General features: G+C 35.5%; 3 protein-coding genes across 3 annotated transcripts; 2 read left to right on the top strand and 1 right to left on the bottom strand.

Moving 5' to 3' along the window:
• Positions 1–1,231: 1,231 nt before the first annotated feature.
• LOC147492602 (uncharacterized) lies at positions 1,232–2,457 on the top strand. Its single transcript, XM_086567558.1, has 4 exons — positions 1,232–1,255; positions 1,351–1,519; positions 1,631–1,887; positions 2,005–2,457. Exons 1-4 carry the CDS (start codon positions 1,232–1,234, stop codon positions 2,455–2,457), a joined length of 903 nt encoding a protein of 300 aa, XP_086423684.1.
• A 3,102-nt stretch (positions 2,458–5,559) lies between these two features.
• Positions 5,560–14,545, top strand: LOC147492601 (P-loop containing nucleoside triphosphate hydrolases superfamily protein). Its single transcript, XM_086565549.1, has 12 exons — positions 5,560–6,105; positions 8,658–8,843; positions 9,152–9,337; positions 10,307–10,390; positions 11,097–11,138; positions 11,250–11,321; positions 11,401–11,700; positions 11,806–11,844; positions 11,930–12,034; positions 12,139–12,207; positions 13,894–14,019; positions 14,126–14,545. Exons 1-12 carry the CDS (start codon positions 5,818–5,820, stop codon positions 14,306–14,308), a joined length of 1,680 nt encoding a protein of 559 aa, XP_086421675.1. The 5' UTR covers positions 5,560–5,817; the 3' UTR covers positions 14,309–14,545.
• Positions 14,546–15,919: 1,374 nt separating this feature from the next.
• On the bottom strand, positions 15,920–17,271 carry LOC147492600 (early nodulin-like protein 6). The gene is made up of 2 exons (XM_086565550.1): positions 16,943–17,271; positions 15,920–16,551 (listed from the first exon to the last, which is right to left on the bottom strand). The coding sequence occupies exons 1-2, from the start codon at positions 17,139–17,141 to the stop codon at positions 16,205–16,207; spliced, it is 546 nt and encodes a 181-aa protein (XP_086421676.1). The 5' UTR covers positions 17,142–17,271; the 3' UTR covers positions 15,920–16,204.
• Between the last annotated feature and the right edge of the window lie 654 nt (positions 17,272–17,925).

Genomic DNA, 17,925 nt, shown 5'->3' with positions numbered 1-17,925 from the left:
AATAAGTGGGAGTAATGGAATTAAATTTAACTACGATGGTGAATTAACTAATCAAGATGTTATAAATCGACTACGACAATTCAATACTAAATTGACAATATGAGAAGGAATTAGGGGAATTTGATTCTACCTTGATTCGACTTAATAAACTAACATAGAATTGCTGTAATCCAAATTGCAATGTTTTCACATAACAATTTAGACTTTCTAATCCCTAATTGTTCATGGTAATCTCTACCAACTAACAATCAGCATGTGAAGCAATCAAACCCATTCTTATGGTGAACTAATTACTTTCTAGAATGGAATAGATGATTACAATCATTTCTACGTTAACACAATCAAGTTTTTATCAAGGTTTCCTCAAACCCTTCTAATGGAGGTTTTAGCCTTGATTCATTAAACTATCATTTCTAAAACAAGAACAATAAGAACAAGACATTATTGAATGAATAACAATTACTCTATTAATCTAATGAACAATAGTTTAATGATTCAAAATGAATTAAAACTGAATTAAAACTAATTTAGAACTTGAGTTTATGATTAACTAATTATGAAATTAAGACAAACTAAAGCTAACCAAGTATTGAATTCTAAAGATCTAAGTTTATCAATTATCTAACTAAATCTTAAGAGCTAAGCCTTAGTCCTCTTTATATAGAAGAAGCTAGATCCACAATTTCGTGCATGGGCTTAGGAGCCATGTTTTGGGCTGGAAATCGAGCCCAAAACCTCATTACTTCAGTCCACAAAGGGGTTTTTAGTTGGAAATAACTTTAATAGCCTTTTCATCCATTTCTACTCCTCTGATTGGGTCAAGGCTTGGACTATTAGAAAGTTCGTTCCGAGCCGGTCGTTTTGACGTATGGTAGGTCCAATTCTAAGGTCTGAGTCTAAAGATACGACCTGCAGAAGTTTTATTGACTTTTGTGCGCTATGTCTGCCCGCGTTGACTTTGACTTTTTAGCTTTGACCGGGCTTTAAAAAGGCTCTTTCTCATTGAATCTTGGCCTTTAATCATAGAACTTCTTAGCAACTAACTTTTGCTCCTTTATCTCACAAAAGGAACGCATTTCTTCACATATTTGACTCCAATGCCTGAAATACACAAAAAACGATAACATTACTAACTCTTACTTATTAATCACATAATTGGTCAAAAAATAATATTGTTAAAGAGTTAAAACTACAGCTTTTGGCTCTTATCAATTGAGTTTCTTGAGACTACATGGTCAAGGGTATGATGGGGCTAGTAATATGCAAGGGTAGTTCAATGGGCTAAAAACGCTCATTTTGAATGAGAACAAGTCTGCAATCTATGTACATTGTTTTGCACATCAATTTCAGTTGCCACTTGTCCATGTCGCAAAAGATATCAAAGAGATTGCTTCATTTTTCACCTTTATTAGCAATGTGGTGAATGCTGTTGGGGTCTCTTGCAAGCGTAGGGAGAACCTTCGAAAGAAAAAAGCTGCTAGAGTGTTTGAGCAACTTAGAAATGTTGAACTATCAAGCGGTAAAGGACTAAATCAAGAGCTTAGTGTTAAAAGACCTAGCAACACACGTTAAGGCTCATATTATGGTACATTAGTTAATTTCATTGTTATATTTCCCTCTGTGGTTGAAGTTCTTGATGAGGTGATGGAAGAGAGCTCAAGTTCAGATAAAAAAGGAGAAGCACACGTTTTATTAGATTTGATGCACTCGTTTGAGTTCATTTTCATCTTGCATTTGATGAAGAATCTATTGAGAATCACTAATTATCTTTTGAAAGCATTGCAACGAAAAGATCAAGATATAGTGAATGCTTTAGCTTTAGTAAAAGTATGCAAGGAGCGTTTGCAGAAAATAATGGAATGTGGTTGGGATTCGCTACTAGGCAAGGTTTCTGCATTTTGTACAAAACATGGTATAGACATGCCTCAAATGGATGTTAAGTTTGTTCATCGAGGAAGATCCCGAAGAAAAACATAAGTGGCAACTAATTTACATTATTATCAGGTTGGATTCTTTTATGGTTGTATCGATAAACAACGTATTGAGCTTGATAACTGTTTTGATAAGGTGAATACGGAGTTGCTTCTTTGTATGGCTTGCTTAAACCCTAATGATTTGTTTGGTGTATTTGATACTAACAAGTTGATTCATCTTGCTGAATTTTATCTTGATGATTTCTCCGAGCAAGAGCATATAGTCCTTCAAAATCAACTAGAGATTTATGAGATTGATATGAAATCCAATGATGCCTTTAGAACACTTAAAGGAATTAGTAGTTTGGCTAGAAAAATGGTTGAGTTGGGAAAATATATTATTTATAACTTGGTATATAGGCTTATAAAGCTCTCAATGATATTACCGGTTTCTATTGCTACAGTTGAGAGATCATTTTCAGTTATGGGCATAGTGAATGAAGAATCGTCTAAGGAATCGAATGGCAGACGAGTGGTTGAATGATTGTCTAGTGACATACATAGAAAAAAATATTTTTGATAACATCAGCAATGAGGCAATCTTGAAGCGTTTCCAGGATGCGGATCGTAAAGGGAATTTATAACTTTCATTTTTAGAATTGTTAGAGTTCAAAAGAGCAAAATGTATTTTGACAACTTTAGCTTTTTTTTTGTATACTACAATGGTAGTCTTTTTGCGAAATAAAATTGTGTGTTGACGAGTTGTACACTAGTACTTGCTTAAAATTAGAAAATTATTAGCATATGAGTTAGTGAGTGCCCTAGGTGAGGTAAATTCCTGGCTCCGCCATTGCTAATGTCGACAAGTTTAATTTGTGATACACCATATGCATTTTAAAATGCAAAGCAGATGGTTGGTTATAAATGAATTATAATATTTTAAAATGCATTGTAAAACATTGGGATCAAAATAACTTAATGAATTTTAAAATGTTGAGTTAAAGTGCAATAGTAAATGTTTACTTTCAAATGCATTCTAAAATTTATGAAATTTTAGAGATTGTGGGAGAGGAAATATAGTTGTTCAATAGGTGCAAATAATTAAAAGAGGGCATTTTTGTCAATTGTTGTAGAAAATGGGTTAATATGTGTCAAATTATGGTTTTGGTGTAGAAACTAAAAATATTATGCCTATGGCTTTTGAATCCAAACAATTCTTAACTGACTCCCTTAAACTAATTTTTTGAAACCTAATATCAGTCAATCAAGAACCGGACAGTAATAATAATATGTAAGCCTAAACATCAGTAAATCAAGAATCCTAAAAAGAGTATAAATTAGACAAAACAACAAAAGAGTAGATTCACACCCCCCCTAGCCATCGAACAGGTCTCAAGCCACAGTCCAACAATTTCATAAATATCTTGTACATGACTATGTGTGGACACCCGTGGACGCGAAGTACATGCCCTTTTGGATTCCCACGACAATTGCATTGGCAGCACTTGGTGGTATACTCGTCCTCTTATGTGTATTGTTCATTTTATACCAAAAGTATGTTGCTACACGAGTAAACCCCCATGTGTTGAATTATAGTCGAAGCAATTCCAATTCTTGTCTGAGCATCAAATACCACTTCCTCTTGATGCAAAAACTTGCTCCATCTGTCTGGGAAGACTTGTCGCCAGTGCCGAACTCACAATTCTAAGTTGCAAGCACTCATAATGACATCCAGGAGAGACATGTTTATCTCTCATTGTGGAAAGTGGATGGTGTTGGTCGTGTCCCTCCACCGCTCAACCAAACAATAAAAACCAAGAAATGGGCCTCAGCCCCCTCATTTCGGTTCAGTTACATGTAAACCCCCTGCTTACAGACGTATCCATAAAACCTCCCTATTATTCACATCCAACCAATTAACCTCCCTGCTTTCTATAATGGATGCAAATCTTGCTATAATTTTTATCTCCATACTTATCTGTTTCCTTTTTTGCCCTTCTCAATAAATAACCACCATATATTTTTTCTTTGTTGAGTTCGCTCTAACGAAGAAGCCAACGAAAACACTGATTTTAACTCCGTTTCTTTCCCATTGAAGAGAGCCACTAGTATTTGATTCTTATGTGAAAATACTCTTTACCACATACATCTTCATGATGATATTTATAAGCCAATAAGACATTTTAGGGACTTTGAACCAGGGGGTTATTAGCACTTGATGATTGATGAGAGATCAGTAGATTGAGTGGAATTTGTTTGATGAAATGTTTGTAGGAAATAAGTTGGATTTACGTGATTTGAAGAGGTTAGTTAAGTAGCTAGGAGATCTTGTATGGGAGAGAATGATCACTTTAATCTACTCAAAAGTAATGGGTAAGGAGAAACCAAAGCAAATGCAGAGACAAAATTGGAGAGTTGAAATTGTCTGATGCCTTGACAAAATATATGTAAATATATATTTACATAGTAACTTGACATATGTAAATATAAATTATCATATGTAAATGCAAATTCACATATGCAAATACAAATTTACATATGAAAATAGAAATTCACATAGTTTATTTAATTTATATGCAAATACAAATTTGACATATGCAAATTTGAATTTACATATGAAAAGTTAAGTTTACAGAGTAGTTTGATATAAGCAAATTGGAATTTACATATGAAAATTTAAGTTTACATAGTAGATTTATGAAACAAAACAAGCCTAATGAAAAAATGTATGAAAATTTTATATTTTCATAGTTGTTTAACTTATGTAAATTTGTATTTACATATGAAAATTTAGATTTTCGTAGTAAATTACTAAAATAAAACAATTCTAATATCGGACGTATGCTATGAAAATCTTAATTACATAAAAGATTAACCTATGAAAATTTTAACCTGCATAAAATGTAGAAGTTCTTTTTGTTCAAGATTAACATGAATTTTCACAAACGTTTTTTTTTTGTCATCTGACAGGTGACACACAGTCTATACAAATCGGAATTTACATATGCAAATATGAATTCTCATAAACGTTTTTCTAACATGGCTATAGAAATCTGACAAATTGACAAACCCATCAAGCTCATTTTTTGTATTGCATCCAGAATTCAAAGATCAAGAATTCAAACAAAATTAGTATCCAAAAGTTACATTCAGAATTCAAAAACAAACTGACATTACATAAAAGATCAAAGATTTATATCTATAATTCAAACAAAATTAGTATCCCAAAGTGATGTTTTATGTATCATCTTTCTTTCTTTTAAGTTGTACATCGAATTAGGTTTTCCCACTCCATTGTCCTCTTCCTCCCCATTCAACTAAGTCTCTCTAATGTCCTTTAACAAAAACCATAAAAAATGTGTCCAAAAAGAGTTTCTTTCGCCAAGGGCGATATGAACATCTCTAATTCTTCCTTTGAACTCTTGCAAAAATGCTAGTATAAACAAAGCAGTAGAACGGAAATACCTTAGTAGAGCTAGTAGGTTTTATCTTGGAAGAAAGGAGGCGGCGAGAAGAAAGAGAGAAGAGAGAAATTTGAGATCTAGGTTTCAGGGGTCAATTATGTGTGGGGGTATTTTAGTCAGTTCGGGTGTTTTAGAAAAAGAGGGGGTTTTTATGGGTTAGTCGGTAGTGAAGGAGTTTTTATATAGGTTGTTCATGAACCAGGGAGATCACATCCAAAACCTACAATAAAAACATGATGGTGGTTGCACATACATGGGTTTTTATGGCCCAACCATGTTTGATAATCCAATTGGCAATTCAACATAACCATGGTCCGCAAATGATCTGACCCATGTAAACAGTGTGTCTTTTACTTTCCCCGAACCCTAAACGGCTAAACCCTCTTAAAAAAACGTTTCTCTCAAACCGACGACGGCTTCTTACTTGTTTACGTGCTGACATGGCAGAAACAGAAGAAGAACAAGTTAACAGCTACAACGTTGTTGTAGAATCGAAAAAGGACAAAAAAAGAAAGAGAAACAAAAACAAGAAAAATAAGGATGAACCTGAAACACTTGTCAATGAAGTGGAAGAAGAAAAAGAAGAAGAGGTTGTGGAGGAAGTGAAGAAGAATAAGAAGAAGGGTGGCTCATTTGGAATAATGAGTACAGAGACATTTTCTCAGTTGAATGTTGGTGACCATACTATGAGTGCTATTCAAGAGTTGGGTTTTCAATACATGACTCAGGTACTTTACTGCCACTTTTATTGTTATATTGTTTGGAACTTTACTACTATAAATTATTATTCACATTTGGGTTTGCAGTTTGCTATATGTAGAAGAGCATTGTAAAAGGATTGCATTATTCTATTTTTGCAAGTTTGATGTTTTTTTGGACACATCCTTAACATATCGTTAGTTTCGTTGACCCCGGAGGGTGGGAAGGATGTTTTATTCTCTGGTGACATACCGTTTCAAATCAGTTTGAGATATGTGGTGGATCATTTGAATAGAAAGTTGATGGATGGCAGGCAAGGGGGTAATGAAGATTGGTTTGTTCCCATTAGTGTGTCCTTTCCAATTTTACAGTGTATTATACAACTTATAGGATTGAGAATATTATCATGAACTTTCCATTTTTGAATGACACGAGGAAGGGATTTGCAACTGTTTGTTCTTTATGTGCAAGAATTCTGTTTAATCGTGTAATTGAGAATCTAACTTTTAGGTAGCAGAACTTTCAAGGCTCCTTGTTCAATTGGGGTGCTTGTATATTGCATTTTTGATGTATTGATTATTGTAATGGGTCTTGGGGGTATTGAAGGAAACTAGAGTAGAGATGCAAATGACGAGTGGCTAACGGGTGCAGACCAAGTTGTGATGTCATTGGTTTCGTTTTATTTTTCCAAATCTCATTGATTGGAGAGTTATTACATGTAAAGCTGTGGAACTTACGTTGCTTACTACATATAGCTATCATCATTCTTGACAAACTCAGAAGGTGGTGGTTATGTCTCATGATCAACTCCATTTTGAATCTGACCCTAATCATCTGAAACATGGTTAATATGACCTCCATCAATGAGATCTCTAAGAAAAAACTATACAGTGGGTTATAACTTGTAACACTGGAAAAGTAAACTTTTTATCATGATTCAGTCCTCTAATGAGGAAAACAACGAAACAGCCCATTAGTCCCATGTGGATGCCTGTTTGTACCCTATCTGCTATCGTTGAATTTTTAAAGGTTTCATCAAATGAACTTTGTATTACCAATCAAAAGTAAAAATTCGTCATAAAGAATTAAATATACTTTGGGCTCCTTGGGGCAAAAAATAGAGGTGTCTTTTGAGGACTACCCATACACTTGTATGCTTCTAGAAAGTGGATCTGGAAGTTTGTGGTGGAAAGGGTCAATTATGGATGAAAGTTGTCTGTGGTTTGGTTTGTCTCACCTTGTTTGGGAGAGTGGACCTCTTTTATTCCATTATGGATGTGGGTGTATGGACGGGAATTACGAATATTTTTATTTATGAAAAGTTGGTTTACGTATAAGTTGGGACATGGGACTTGGAGACAGTCATAACTGGAGTGATCCTTGGCTTGAAATAGACTTTTAAAGGAGAATGAGACGTTGTTAAACACATGTGATCTTAAGGTGCACACAATCAGAAATTGGATGGTTAGGCTAATGGTATTTTCACTTGGAAGTTTTGTATTTGATTTCCCAACAAGGGATTAGCTTTCTCATGGCTTGGCTCAACTGTATTGATATGAACTGACAGGATCATGATTAAGTGGTATGTTAATCTAACAAGAAAGTTATTTTCTCCAACAGGTTGTCCACTCCATGCTTCATTCTTGATTCGCCCCATTAAAGGAATTCTCAGTCTCACATTATCTAACTTTGCTATGGCTAGGATTTGATGAACTAAAGTCCATACTGTAGGGCATTAGGACCACTCCCTCTGTGGACCGTGTTCCTTCCAATGGAAACCTTAAGAATACCTTTTTAGGGGTATCGAGTTGGAGTTTTCAAAACAGAGGAGTTGTTTATCCACGTCTTCTTTGTGCTGCCCGTTGTCCTATTTTTCACGGGGAGTTTGAATTAGCCCTCTTTGGTGGATCTCCTTACTTATTGGTGCACATGGACTTCTTCCTCCAAAGAATGTCGATTTGGAGCTTGGTCCAATTCCAAATTATTCTGGGAATGCGGTTAGAACGAGACAAGTACCACTTAATAAGTAACGTGCGGGATTCTGAGGAGTCTTAATGGCTATTTTGCTCTTAGAGTGAAGTCTTTGGGGGAACAATATAACGATTGGTTATTTTGTCCTCATGGGGAAGTTAACTATTTTCAGTAGTAAACTTGTTGAAATATATATATATTTTTAGGGAGGCAGTATGGATAGGATTGTTCAATGACTTACCCATATGAGCGTAAGGTAGTACACAGGTTCAGCGAATCCAAAATGTTGCAAACTAAGTTCTTTTAACTGAAGGAGTCGACTATTCTATCTTCTTCTTTTTAAAGTTGTTTGTGATTGAACTTTTCACTGGAGCAATGAAAATGGTCAAAGCAGAGCATTATATTTTCAGCCCTTGGTAGATTGATGGAATTTTACGTTCTTTAAGAGGATTTTACCCAATTGGCATTTGCAAAGAGTAGTTATGCTTGCAAGTTGTTTCTTGGGCTTGTATTCTACAGCCTATCTCGAGTTCAGCAATGATTTCTCATATGATGGTTTCCATGAATTTCATCTAACCCTTGTGGCATTATTTGTCATTTTGAACTGCAGATTCAAGCTAGGTCCATTCCACCACTTCTTGAAGGGAAAGATGTTCTCGGAGCTGCAAGGACAGGTTCTGGAAAAACCCTGGCCTTTTTGGTTCCAGCTGTTGAACTATTGTACAACATACAATTTTCTCCTCGTAATGGAACTGGTGTCGTTGTTATCTGCCCAACCAGAGAGCTAGCTATACAGGTATGACACTCTATGTGGTGGCCAGCATATCGTGCTCTATCCTGAGGAAACCTTCACCTTGCTCGGGAAATTTTCTTTATTGTAGTTTAAGAATAAGACACTTATACTATCAAATATTCTGAGGAGGGGCATTCACTTATAAAATAATGCCGTAGTGGGTTTTGACTATTTCATGTTTCCTTTTTGAATTATGTGCATGCATAAATTATCATTTGAAAGCGATGTAGGTTAATTAACCATAATTTGTGGTGCTTTCTGCACAAAATAAATTTGGTTCATGAGATTAATTCTTTGATTGAAAAGTGCAGACACATGCTGTTGCACAGGACCTTCTCAAGTACCATACACAGACTCTTGGCTTGATCATTGGTGGTGCAAACAGAAGGGGAGAAGCAGAACGTCTTGTGAAAGGGGTTAACCTATTAGTGGCCACCCCTGGTAGATTTCTCGACCACCTCCAGAATACTAAAGGTTTTATATATAAAAACTTAAAGGTAAGATCTTCTTCTTTTTGTTTTCCTTTTCAAATGAAAATAAAAATAAATAAATAAAAAGAAATCAGATCATTGGCTATCAGAATCTGGATACTCATTCTCTTTTTTATTTGGATTAGTGAATCTTCACTGCTCTCCTCGCGTTGTGTGTGTGTGAGGAGGGGGGGGGAGTAGCTTTTTTACATCTGTGAACAAGACTTACTCTTTCATCATGTTATCTCGTTTAAGTTAAACGCTCAACCATAGTTGTATATGGTATTGTTTGAATTAGATTTTTGTACTTGTGTTAATATTTTTTCTTAGTCACATGGACATGGGTTCACATGTCAGTGTCCAACATTGATACGGAGTGTCCGACACGGAGACCTATATGAAGTAGGACACAGACACAGATAATTAAAAAGAAAACTACTACTATTCTTTAGTTACAAAACTGATTCTTGGGCTCAAGAGTTGAAACTTCCTTACAAATAACATGATGTATCTTGTTAGCGGAAACTTCAACAATTGATAAATATCAATAAGATTTTATAAAACAAACACCTAAAACTAGAAGAACAATTTTCTTAGAAATAATAGTCAATAAAAACCAATCTAACAATGAAGGCTTAGATGTCTTTATATAAGAAAACAACTACTAAATCTAATTGGATTCCAAATAGAAAACCATCCTAAATCGTATTCCTAATTGAAGTAGGAAACCGAAGAAAATAGAAACTACTAATTAATTAATTAATCTATGCTCATGCATCCTAACATTGCTATGGAAGTGGCATATTATGGAGCTGTAACTATGTTGATAGATTATCTTCTTAGTCTTTTAAGATTTAAAACCCTAGTTTGAAATCTTAAATGCATAACATGTCTGTGTGTCGGACATGGATTTTATAAGAATATGAAGTGCCCATGTGACAGAGTAATTTTTTACAGACTATATTCTATTGTTTTCTTAATTTCTTGGATGTGCAGTGCCTCATTGTTGATGAAGCTGATCGAATTTTGGAAGCAAACTTTGAGGAAGAAATGAGGCAAATTATCAAGCTTTTACCTAAGGTAATTGTTATCAACTTTTTACACATGTATTATTACTTACATGAAGTGAGACTTGGAGAACTATAAACCCAAATTTTGTCATATCAGTCCTACGTCTAGCCTAGCTGTTGTTTCTAAAAAGCAAGTGCAGTGAGACTCATGGACTAGATGATTTTTGCTCTTGAGATTCTACAGTTCCTTTCACCTAGGTTGTTGTAGTTTATGATTTGGACTTGATGAAAAAAGTTTTTAACTTGCGGGGATTATAAGAAATTTCTTCATTAGTTACATTTTCATAATCACGTGGTATTTTCAAATCGTTGGTACCTAGGAAGGAAATTTCAAATTTAGAGAGGAGAGGAGCGCTCCGTTAGCTTTGTTCCTGGTATGGCAATGAAAAGCGACAGAGTTCTCAGCTCTGTTAAGATACAGACTGAAGTTGGGTCACAAGAATATGCAGTAGACCAGTAGTTTTCAACGAGTTCAGAAGAGGTGAAATGTTGCCGTGACAGATCCCCATCACATGAAAATTGGAATTTCATCTAGTCTCAATGGTGGAAACACTTACACATTACCTCATTCTTTCTTTGTTTTATTCCATCTTGCGATCCATTCATTCCAAACTCACCCTTTATGCTGTATTTGCTCTGCTTAATAAATATTTTTTGCATGTTGTTGTATATTGCTGGTTCTGGTGTTGTATTGCTAATCTTCTATTTTCTCGCAGGAGAGGCAGACAGCTCTTTTTTCTGCTACACAGACTAAAAAGGTCTGTAGATACTGTCCAAACTTTCCTTAGTTACTGGCTTGTGTGATCTAGGTTGGCATTAATTATTTCTACCTCTGCTAATGAACTTTTTGAAATTAATACATTCTACAGGTTGAAGATCTTGCACGGTTGTCATTTCAAACCACTCCAGTCTATATTGGTGTGGATGATGGGAGATCAAAGGTAAGACCATGTTGAAAAGTACAAATTTTTTTGTTTTTTTTTTTTACTGGAAGATGCCGACAGAGGGCTTTCATTGTAGGTCACTGTAGAAGGGTTGCAGCAAGGCTATTGTGTGGTACCAAGTGCCAAGAGATTCGTTCTTTTATATTCTTTCTTGAAAAGGAATCTGTCAAAGAAAGTGATGGTTTTCTTTTCTTCATGTAACTCGGTCAAATATCATTCGGAGCTTCTCAAATATATTCAGGTGGATTGTTTTGATATCCATGGAAAGCAAAAGCAACAGAAACGTACCTCCACCTTCTTTGACTTCTGTAAGGCAGAGAAGGGCATCTTGTTATGTACTGACGTTGCTGCTCGTGGGCTTGATATTCCTGCTGTGGTATGCTTTTTCGACATGCTGCTATTTGATTTTGATAACAACCATTTTGTCAACAAGTCGGATTACTCACTTTAACAATTTCTTTAATTTTATCCAAATACGTAGGATTGGATTGTGCAATTTGACCCTCCAGATGAACCTAAGGTGCTTACCCCTTCCACTGCATTTTTTGTTTTAATTCTTGTGGTTTGATCTCATCTTAACTTATTTTTGACTTGATCTGCTTCAGGAGTATATTCATCGGGTTGGCCGAACTGCTCGTGGTGAGGGTGGAAAAGGACATGCTCTACTCTTCCTAATACCTGAAGAGTTGCAATTTCTCCGTTATCTTAAGGTCTAGTACTTTCTGCTTGATGAACAAGTCGTTGTCAGCAATTTTCTTTTTTCATGTAATTACTGATAAATTATTTTTTGTATATATTTGGTATATACTTGCAGGCAGCTAAAGTACCGGTCAAAGAATATGAGTTTGATCAAAAGAAGCTGGCAAATGTGCAATCCCACTTGGTAATAGTTTTGGTTTTCTCTTTTCCTCCTTGTCCATTCATGAGGTGATAGCATGTTTTTTTGGGAATTGCATGTTTGTGTTTGTGTTTGTGGGTGTGGGTGTGGGTGTGTATACCATGGTTGACTGGTTTTCTTCTTCCAGTTTATGTTCTAAAAGAATAACAGAGTTTTAAAAAAAAATCAGTAGGAAGTGGGAAAAATAATTTGTATAGAGCGAACTTTTAGGCTAAAAAAAGCACGAACATGTTCACGTAGTGGAAGTGAGAATATTAAGGTGGGTGATCAGTGTGATTAGAAAAGACTAGGTTACAAATGAAAGTGAGAACAAAATTAAGACGGTCACCTACTGGTGAGAAAATACGATAATGCCGATTATATGTTTTTACCTATGATGCACGGATACGGCACTTTATGCCTTGTACCTGTGTGACACGGGCACGATACCGATACGGGTATGGGATACAGGTCGGGTACGGCACATATACTTCCCTCAGGAAAAAGAAAAAGAAGAAAAAAGAGACAGGAGGAAAGAAAGAAGAAGATAAACAGGTGCTTTCATCTGCAGATCTGGAAGAAGAAGACGAAGTTGTTGTCAACTGTCAACTGGTGCTTGCAGATCTGGAAGAAGAAGAAGAGAAACGTGTAAAGTGAAACATAAAGATGCCCACGTGACCAGATTATATTCAGCCCAATTGTTTAAGTTATAATGAGCCCATTTGTTTAAGTTATAATAAGCCCATTTGTTTAAGTTAGCTTTCAAGCCCATAAAATTAATTAAAGCCTGTATAATAGATCTGGACATAGGCCCATTACAAATAATTAAAGTCTGTAGAACAGATCTGGACATTGATACATAATTACCAACTTTAAGGCACATTCAACAGATGGTTCAATATGAAAAATCAACATGTAGTTGTTATTTTAAATAAAAATAAGATTATTTACATTAAAAATAGTCGTATCCGACTACCGTACCCGTATCCTAATTTTTAAAAAATCCCGTATCGTACCCCGTATCTGTGTCCCCGTGTTTGTACTCGTACCCGTATCCGTGCATCATAGGTTTTTACCACTAGCAAGGAAATGTTTTGCGCTTGTGCTATATGCATCCCCATGTTCCTCGGATTTTCTTTTTTTGACTTTCTTCTAAATTGGGATTCCCTAACTTTGTAATTGGGCACTGGTGCACCACGTATTTTAGTCTTTTAATTTGGTTGTTATCTTTTTGTACTTGGGGGTTTCCTCCTTGGCAGCCTTGCTGAGGAGGCAACTGCTTTGTATGCGAGGGTGAATGGCCATGTGTTCATACTTGATCTATATCATCATAGGCATGAAATATTGTTTTACTGATAAAGAAGAATGACCAGTTTCATGGTTCAAACGGTCCAAGGCTCCTACTAACCATAGCTGCATTTTAGCGCTTTATTCTTATCTTTCTCCCTTCTTTTCACCTATAACATGGCTTAATATCAGTTTATAATCAGCATTTTCACATTCCAAGAGTGGCAAAACTCAACATGAATCATCCAATCGAAAATATTGCATCTATAATGGGCAATCCAACCCAATTGAAATGCTTCTGCATGATCCAAATGCTGAATGGGTTGGTATTGCTCCTAAGCTTGTAATAATCTAATCCGAGAGGACTGGAAACCAGAGGTTTAAGGTGTCTGGTTTTTTATGCAGGAAAAATTGGTGGAAAACAATTTTTATCTGAAGAAGTCGGCAATAGATGCATACCGGTCATATATATTGGCTTACAATTCTCATTCTATGAAGGACATTTTCAATGTTCACCGTCTTGACCTTCAGGTATTTTTCACTGCTAGTCATCTTCTCAAATATGTATCTTATTGTAATTATGGTATATCTACAAAGATTATTTACACTATGGCCTTTGTGGATTCCTCTTGGTCAGGCTGTTGCTACTTCATTCTGCTTTTCTAGTCCTCCAAAAGTCAGTCTGGGCTTAGACAGCAGCGCATCAAAATTCAGAAAGAAAGTACACAAAGTTGAAGGAAGGCGACATGGGATTAATGAGAGCAATCCATATGGAAGAAATAGAGGTGAAGATGATAAGCGGCAATTTGTAAGGTATTAGCAGAGTAGGACTTGTGCAAAAATATTGGTCTTTACTAATTTGAGCGGTGCCCCAGATTAGTTATTATCCAAAGATCACAATGTTGTGGATTTAATTATCACCGTAATCAATTTTGTCTCCAGATGCAAATTTCTTCTTTTTGTTTGCCCCATAATTGACATCATAGTGTGCTACTCTGCTACTTTGTCTTTTTATTTTATTTTTTAATTAATTTGTTTACAACCCTCTTTGGGGATATATAGGATTCTTCTTTTGCTGGTTTAAGATATATTTTAGGGTGAACTAGTGTTACCCCCTACTAGATGAGCCATTTAGGATTTCTCCCCCACTCGATGGGAAATTAAGGTCTCCCCCCTAAATACACACAAAAAAATTTTGGTCAACCCACTTTGACTTTTTTTTTTTTGTGTGTATTTAGGGGGAAGACCCTAATTTCCCATCTAGTGGGGGAAATCCTAATTGGCTCATCTAGTGGGGGTTAATACTAGTTAACCCTATATTTTATTTGTTTCTTTAACCTTTCTTCTGATTGGGTATGTACTGGTAAGTGATGGTAACGTTCTTATAAATTGCATTTCGCGTTCATACTTTATTAAGCTGATTAGCGAGTCAGGATATTACAAATTAGAACAATCTGTAGGCTGTGGAGTTAATATCAGCTTGAAGAAGTAAGTCGTATGAGTTGAAAGGGGCAACTTGTACCTCTTGAAGTGAAACTGCAGAAGTGCTTCAGAAATTTTCAAAGAATAGTTATACTTGAAAAAAAACTATGCAATGAGTTGAAATTCAATTGTTTTGGTAGACGAAAACATGTTAGAAAAAAACTTGATGTGTGAAATTGTAAATTTAGTGACAATATATTTATTTATTGAATTAAGTTGCATTTTCATTTGGTTTAGTACACTGCGTGATGTTCGTTGCTTAGTTTGTGCTCACGAGTGCACCAAAATTATGTCTCCATCAGACAGCCTTAGCAAGTGTTTTGATAATTAACGCATTAAGCTTACTCCTGAAGAAAATAACATCAGATAGAGACGTACTTGCTAATTGGTACCCATGAAATGGAAAACCTTGGCAGTGCTCCATTCGATATGTTGTCTTGAGTCTTTGATACAAGTCTTTGTTGATAAAGTTTTAATGGGTAATTAGGACTGTAGGCTTTCAGAAAGTCAATGAAAATTTCCCTTAGATGCTTCTGTCAATTGCGTTTTAGTAGTAACTTTCAAGTTTTTAACTCTAAAATGTATACCCCCTACATCCAAACTAGTCAAGCAGATTATTAAGCTTAAAACTCTCCAGGACAAGTACTTCAGTTTAAGCTGCCAAATACAGCCCAACTGGCCACACACTGGTTTAGGACTTCATTGTAGGATAGATTAAACTGTGAGATACTGAATCACTGATTTATATAGAGATCCCATTGTCATCCATGTCATAACAGATAATATTTCATAAAATCATAAAACAGATTTTAAAATATATAAAGTTCATCACACCAGTCACCAGACATTGTAGAATAGTTAGGCTACTGTTTTTTAAGTTTGTCTGTCAAAAGAATTGGCCGGAGAAACCAAGCAGATATATAATTCAATTAGAACAGAACATCGAATGTTAAGAAAGAAGGCCTACTTATGATATTGATTAATAATAAACTTCTTGCAAATAACTCAGATGACTCTCTAATAGTCTTAGTAGTTCTTTCACAATACCATAAGACAATACATTGTTTCATACTCTGATACTAAATAATAACAGACACTAACCAATACACCAAAACAAAAAAATAATGGAATTCCTTACTACGAACTTATGCTGATATCCTAACAGTCAATTTTAGACCTAAAATTGGCAATTAGTTCATAATCTAACCTACTGCTACCAAGAAACCTGAAACACTTAAGAAAACATGAAACCAGAGAAGAATAACATAACAAACTGCAGGCCAACAAGAAGAGAAGTGCTCCCATCCTTTAGAGCTACACCACTTTTGTGGTTTGGATCGACTGGTGCTGTACCATTCGTTCCGCCAGGAGGAGTGTTTTCAATATCCAACACTTTGATGATCATCTTAACTCCTCTCTCACAATGTCCACTGACTCCGCTTATGAAGTAATACAGGTCCGGATTATCAAATTTGAAATCAGTGTCTCCATTGTTAGAGAAGAAAAGAGGGTGAACTGAACGACATCTATCGTACTCTTCTTCACTCACAACCAGTACTGAATCTTTATTGTACTTGAAATCTGTAAACATCAAAAATAGAGAAAACCTGAATAAATCTGTAACCATCCAACTGCAAAATGAAGGAAAGAAAAGAAACATTTAAAGAGATAGCACCTTGAGAATATTTTTCTTGCTAATTTGTTAATAATAAAACAGTTCAAAATGAGTTTGCTCAAATTATACTCTCTATTCACCGTGTAAAGTATAATAGACAAACTCTTACAAACGAGCAGGCGGACTGACTTGGACTGCAAGATTTTTCTCTTATACTGAACAGGACCTTTTTGTATTAGAACGTACATATGCATGTTAAACCAAAAGAAAAATAAAACAAAATATAGAAACAACCTTCAAGATTGCTCTAGGGGTTAATTTTTCTAATGTATACTGGTTGTACACTTTGGTACTTACGGATGGTATCACCGACTAGGAACCTGTGCTTCGACGCCCACTGGTTAAAAGTTTGATCATTCTTTGAAGATGGAACAACCCAACCATTGTCATCACCAACTTCAAACTTCACAGATTGCACCAAGAGGAAGTGAAGGGAAAAGAAGACTGTCAAAAAGAGAAGAACATTGCAGGAACTCATGATGGAAAACGAGGCCATTGCTATAGTTTCAACTTGCTCTAACTCTCTGTTGTGTGTGAAGAAATGTTCTTACTCGGTTGGACTGTAAGGGGTTATAAATAGTGGACGTGATAGTAGTGGTGCTTTAGAGTTTGTTAGCAAAAAAGAGGGGGGAGAGATATATGGGGGAAGTTAGATAGGTAGAAAATGGGGAGAGTGGGATCGTTGGAGGTTACCATTTTGCTAAGGGCCTATCCTTGACTTGGTCCAACTGTTTTCAAAAATTGAAAATGGTTAGCATGGTTGCCAAACGATCAGCTTCTCGTGAGTTGTGAACTTATGGTGTGCGCTTATGGCAGTTTGGATTCTACTATTCAACCCTGAACAAGGAGTTTAATTTGAAATGACCTCATTTGCCAAAATGCATAATTAATAGCAACCCAGTTCAATAGTAATAGTTTTTAGTGATGGTATTAGTGATATTACGAATGAATAATGTATTGCATGGTTGAACCAGTGTCATGATTTTTGTTGATAAAAAAGATTTATGCACAAGTTACTTACTCGTTTTCAAATGTTACTTTGTTTTCTCTTTCTGTCTTAACCGCCATTCGGTTCCATCTTTTTTTCTCTCTGTTCGCCACAAATTTTTGCAAATAGTGCCAATGAAAATGATACATCAAATTTTATAACTCGAATTTGAAATGTAGTCATGTGCAAGGTACTACAGTCAACGAGGCTTCACAGTGCTGTTTTGTGCTTTTGTATGATCTAATTTGGAACTAACAAGTTGCATAACCTTCGCCAAAAAGGTTTATAAAAT

This window comes from Coptis chinensis, chromosome 6 (assembly GCF_015680905.1).
Source record: "Coptis chinensis isolate HL-2020 chromosome 6, ASM1568090v1, whole genome shotgun sequence".
Lineage (NCBI taxonomy): Eukaryota > Viridiplantae > Streptophyta > Magnoliopsida > Ranunculales > Ranunculaceae > Coptis > Coptis chinensis.
This window is presented reverse-complemented; position numbering and strand designations above follow the sequence as displayed.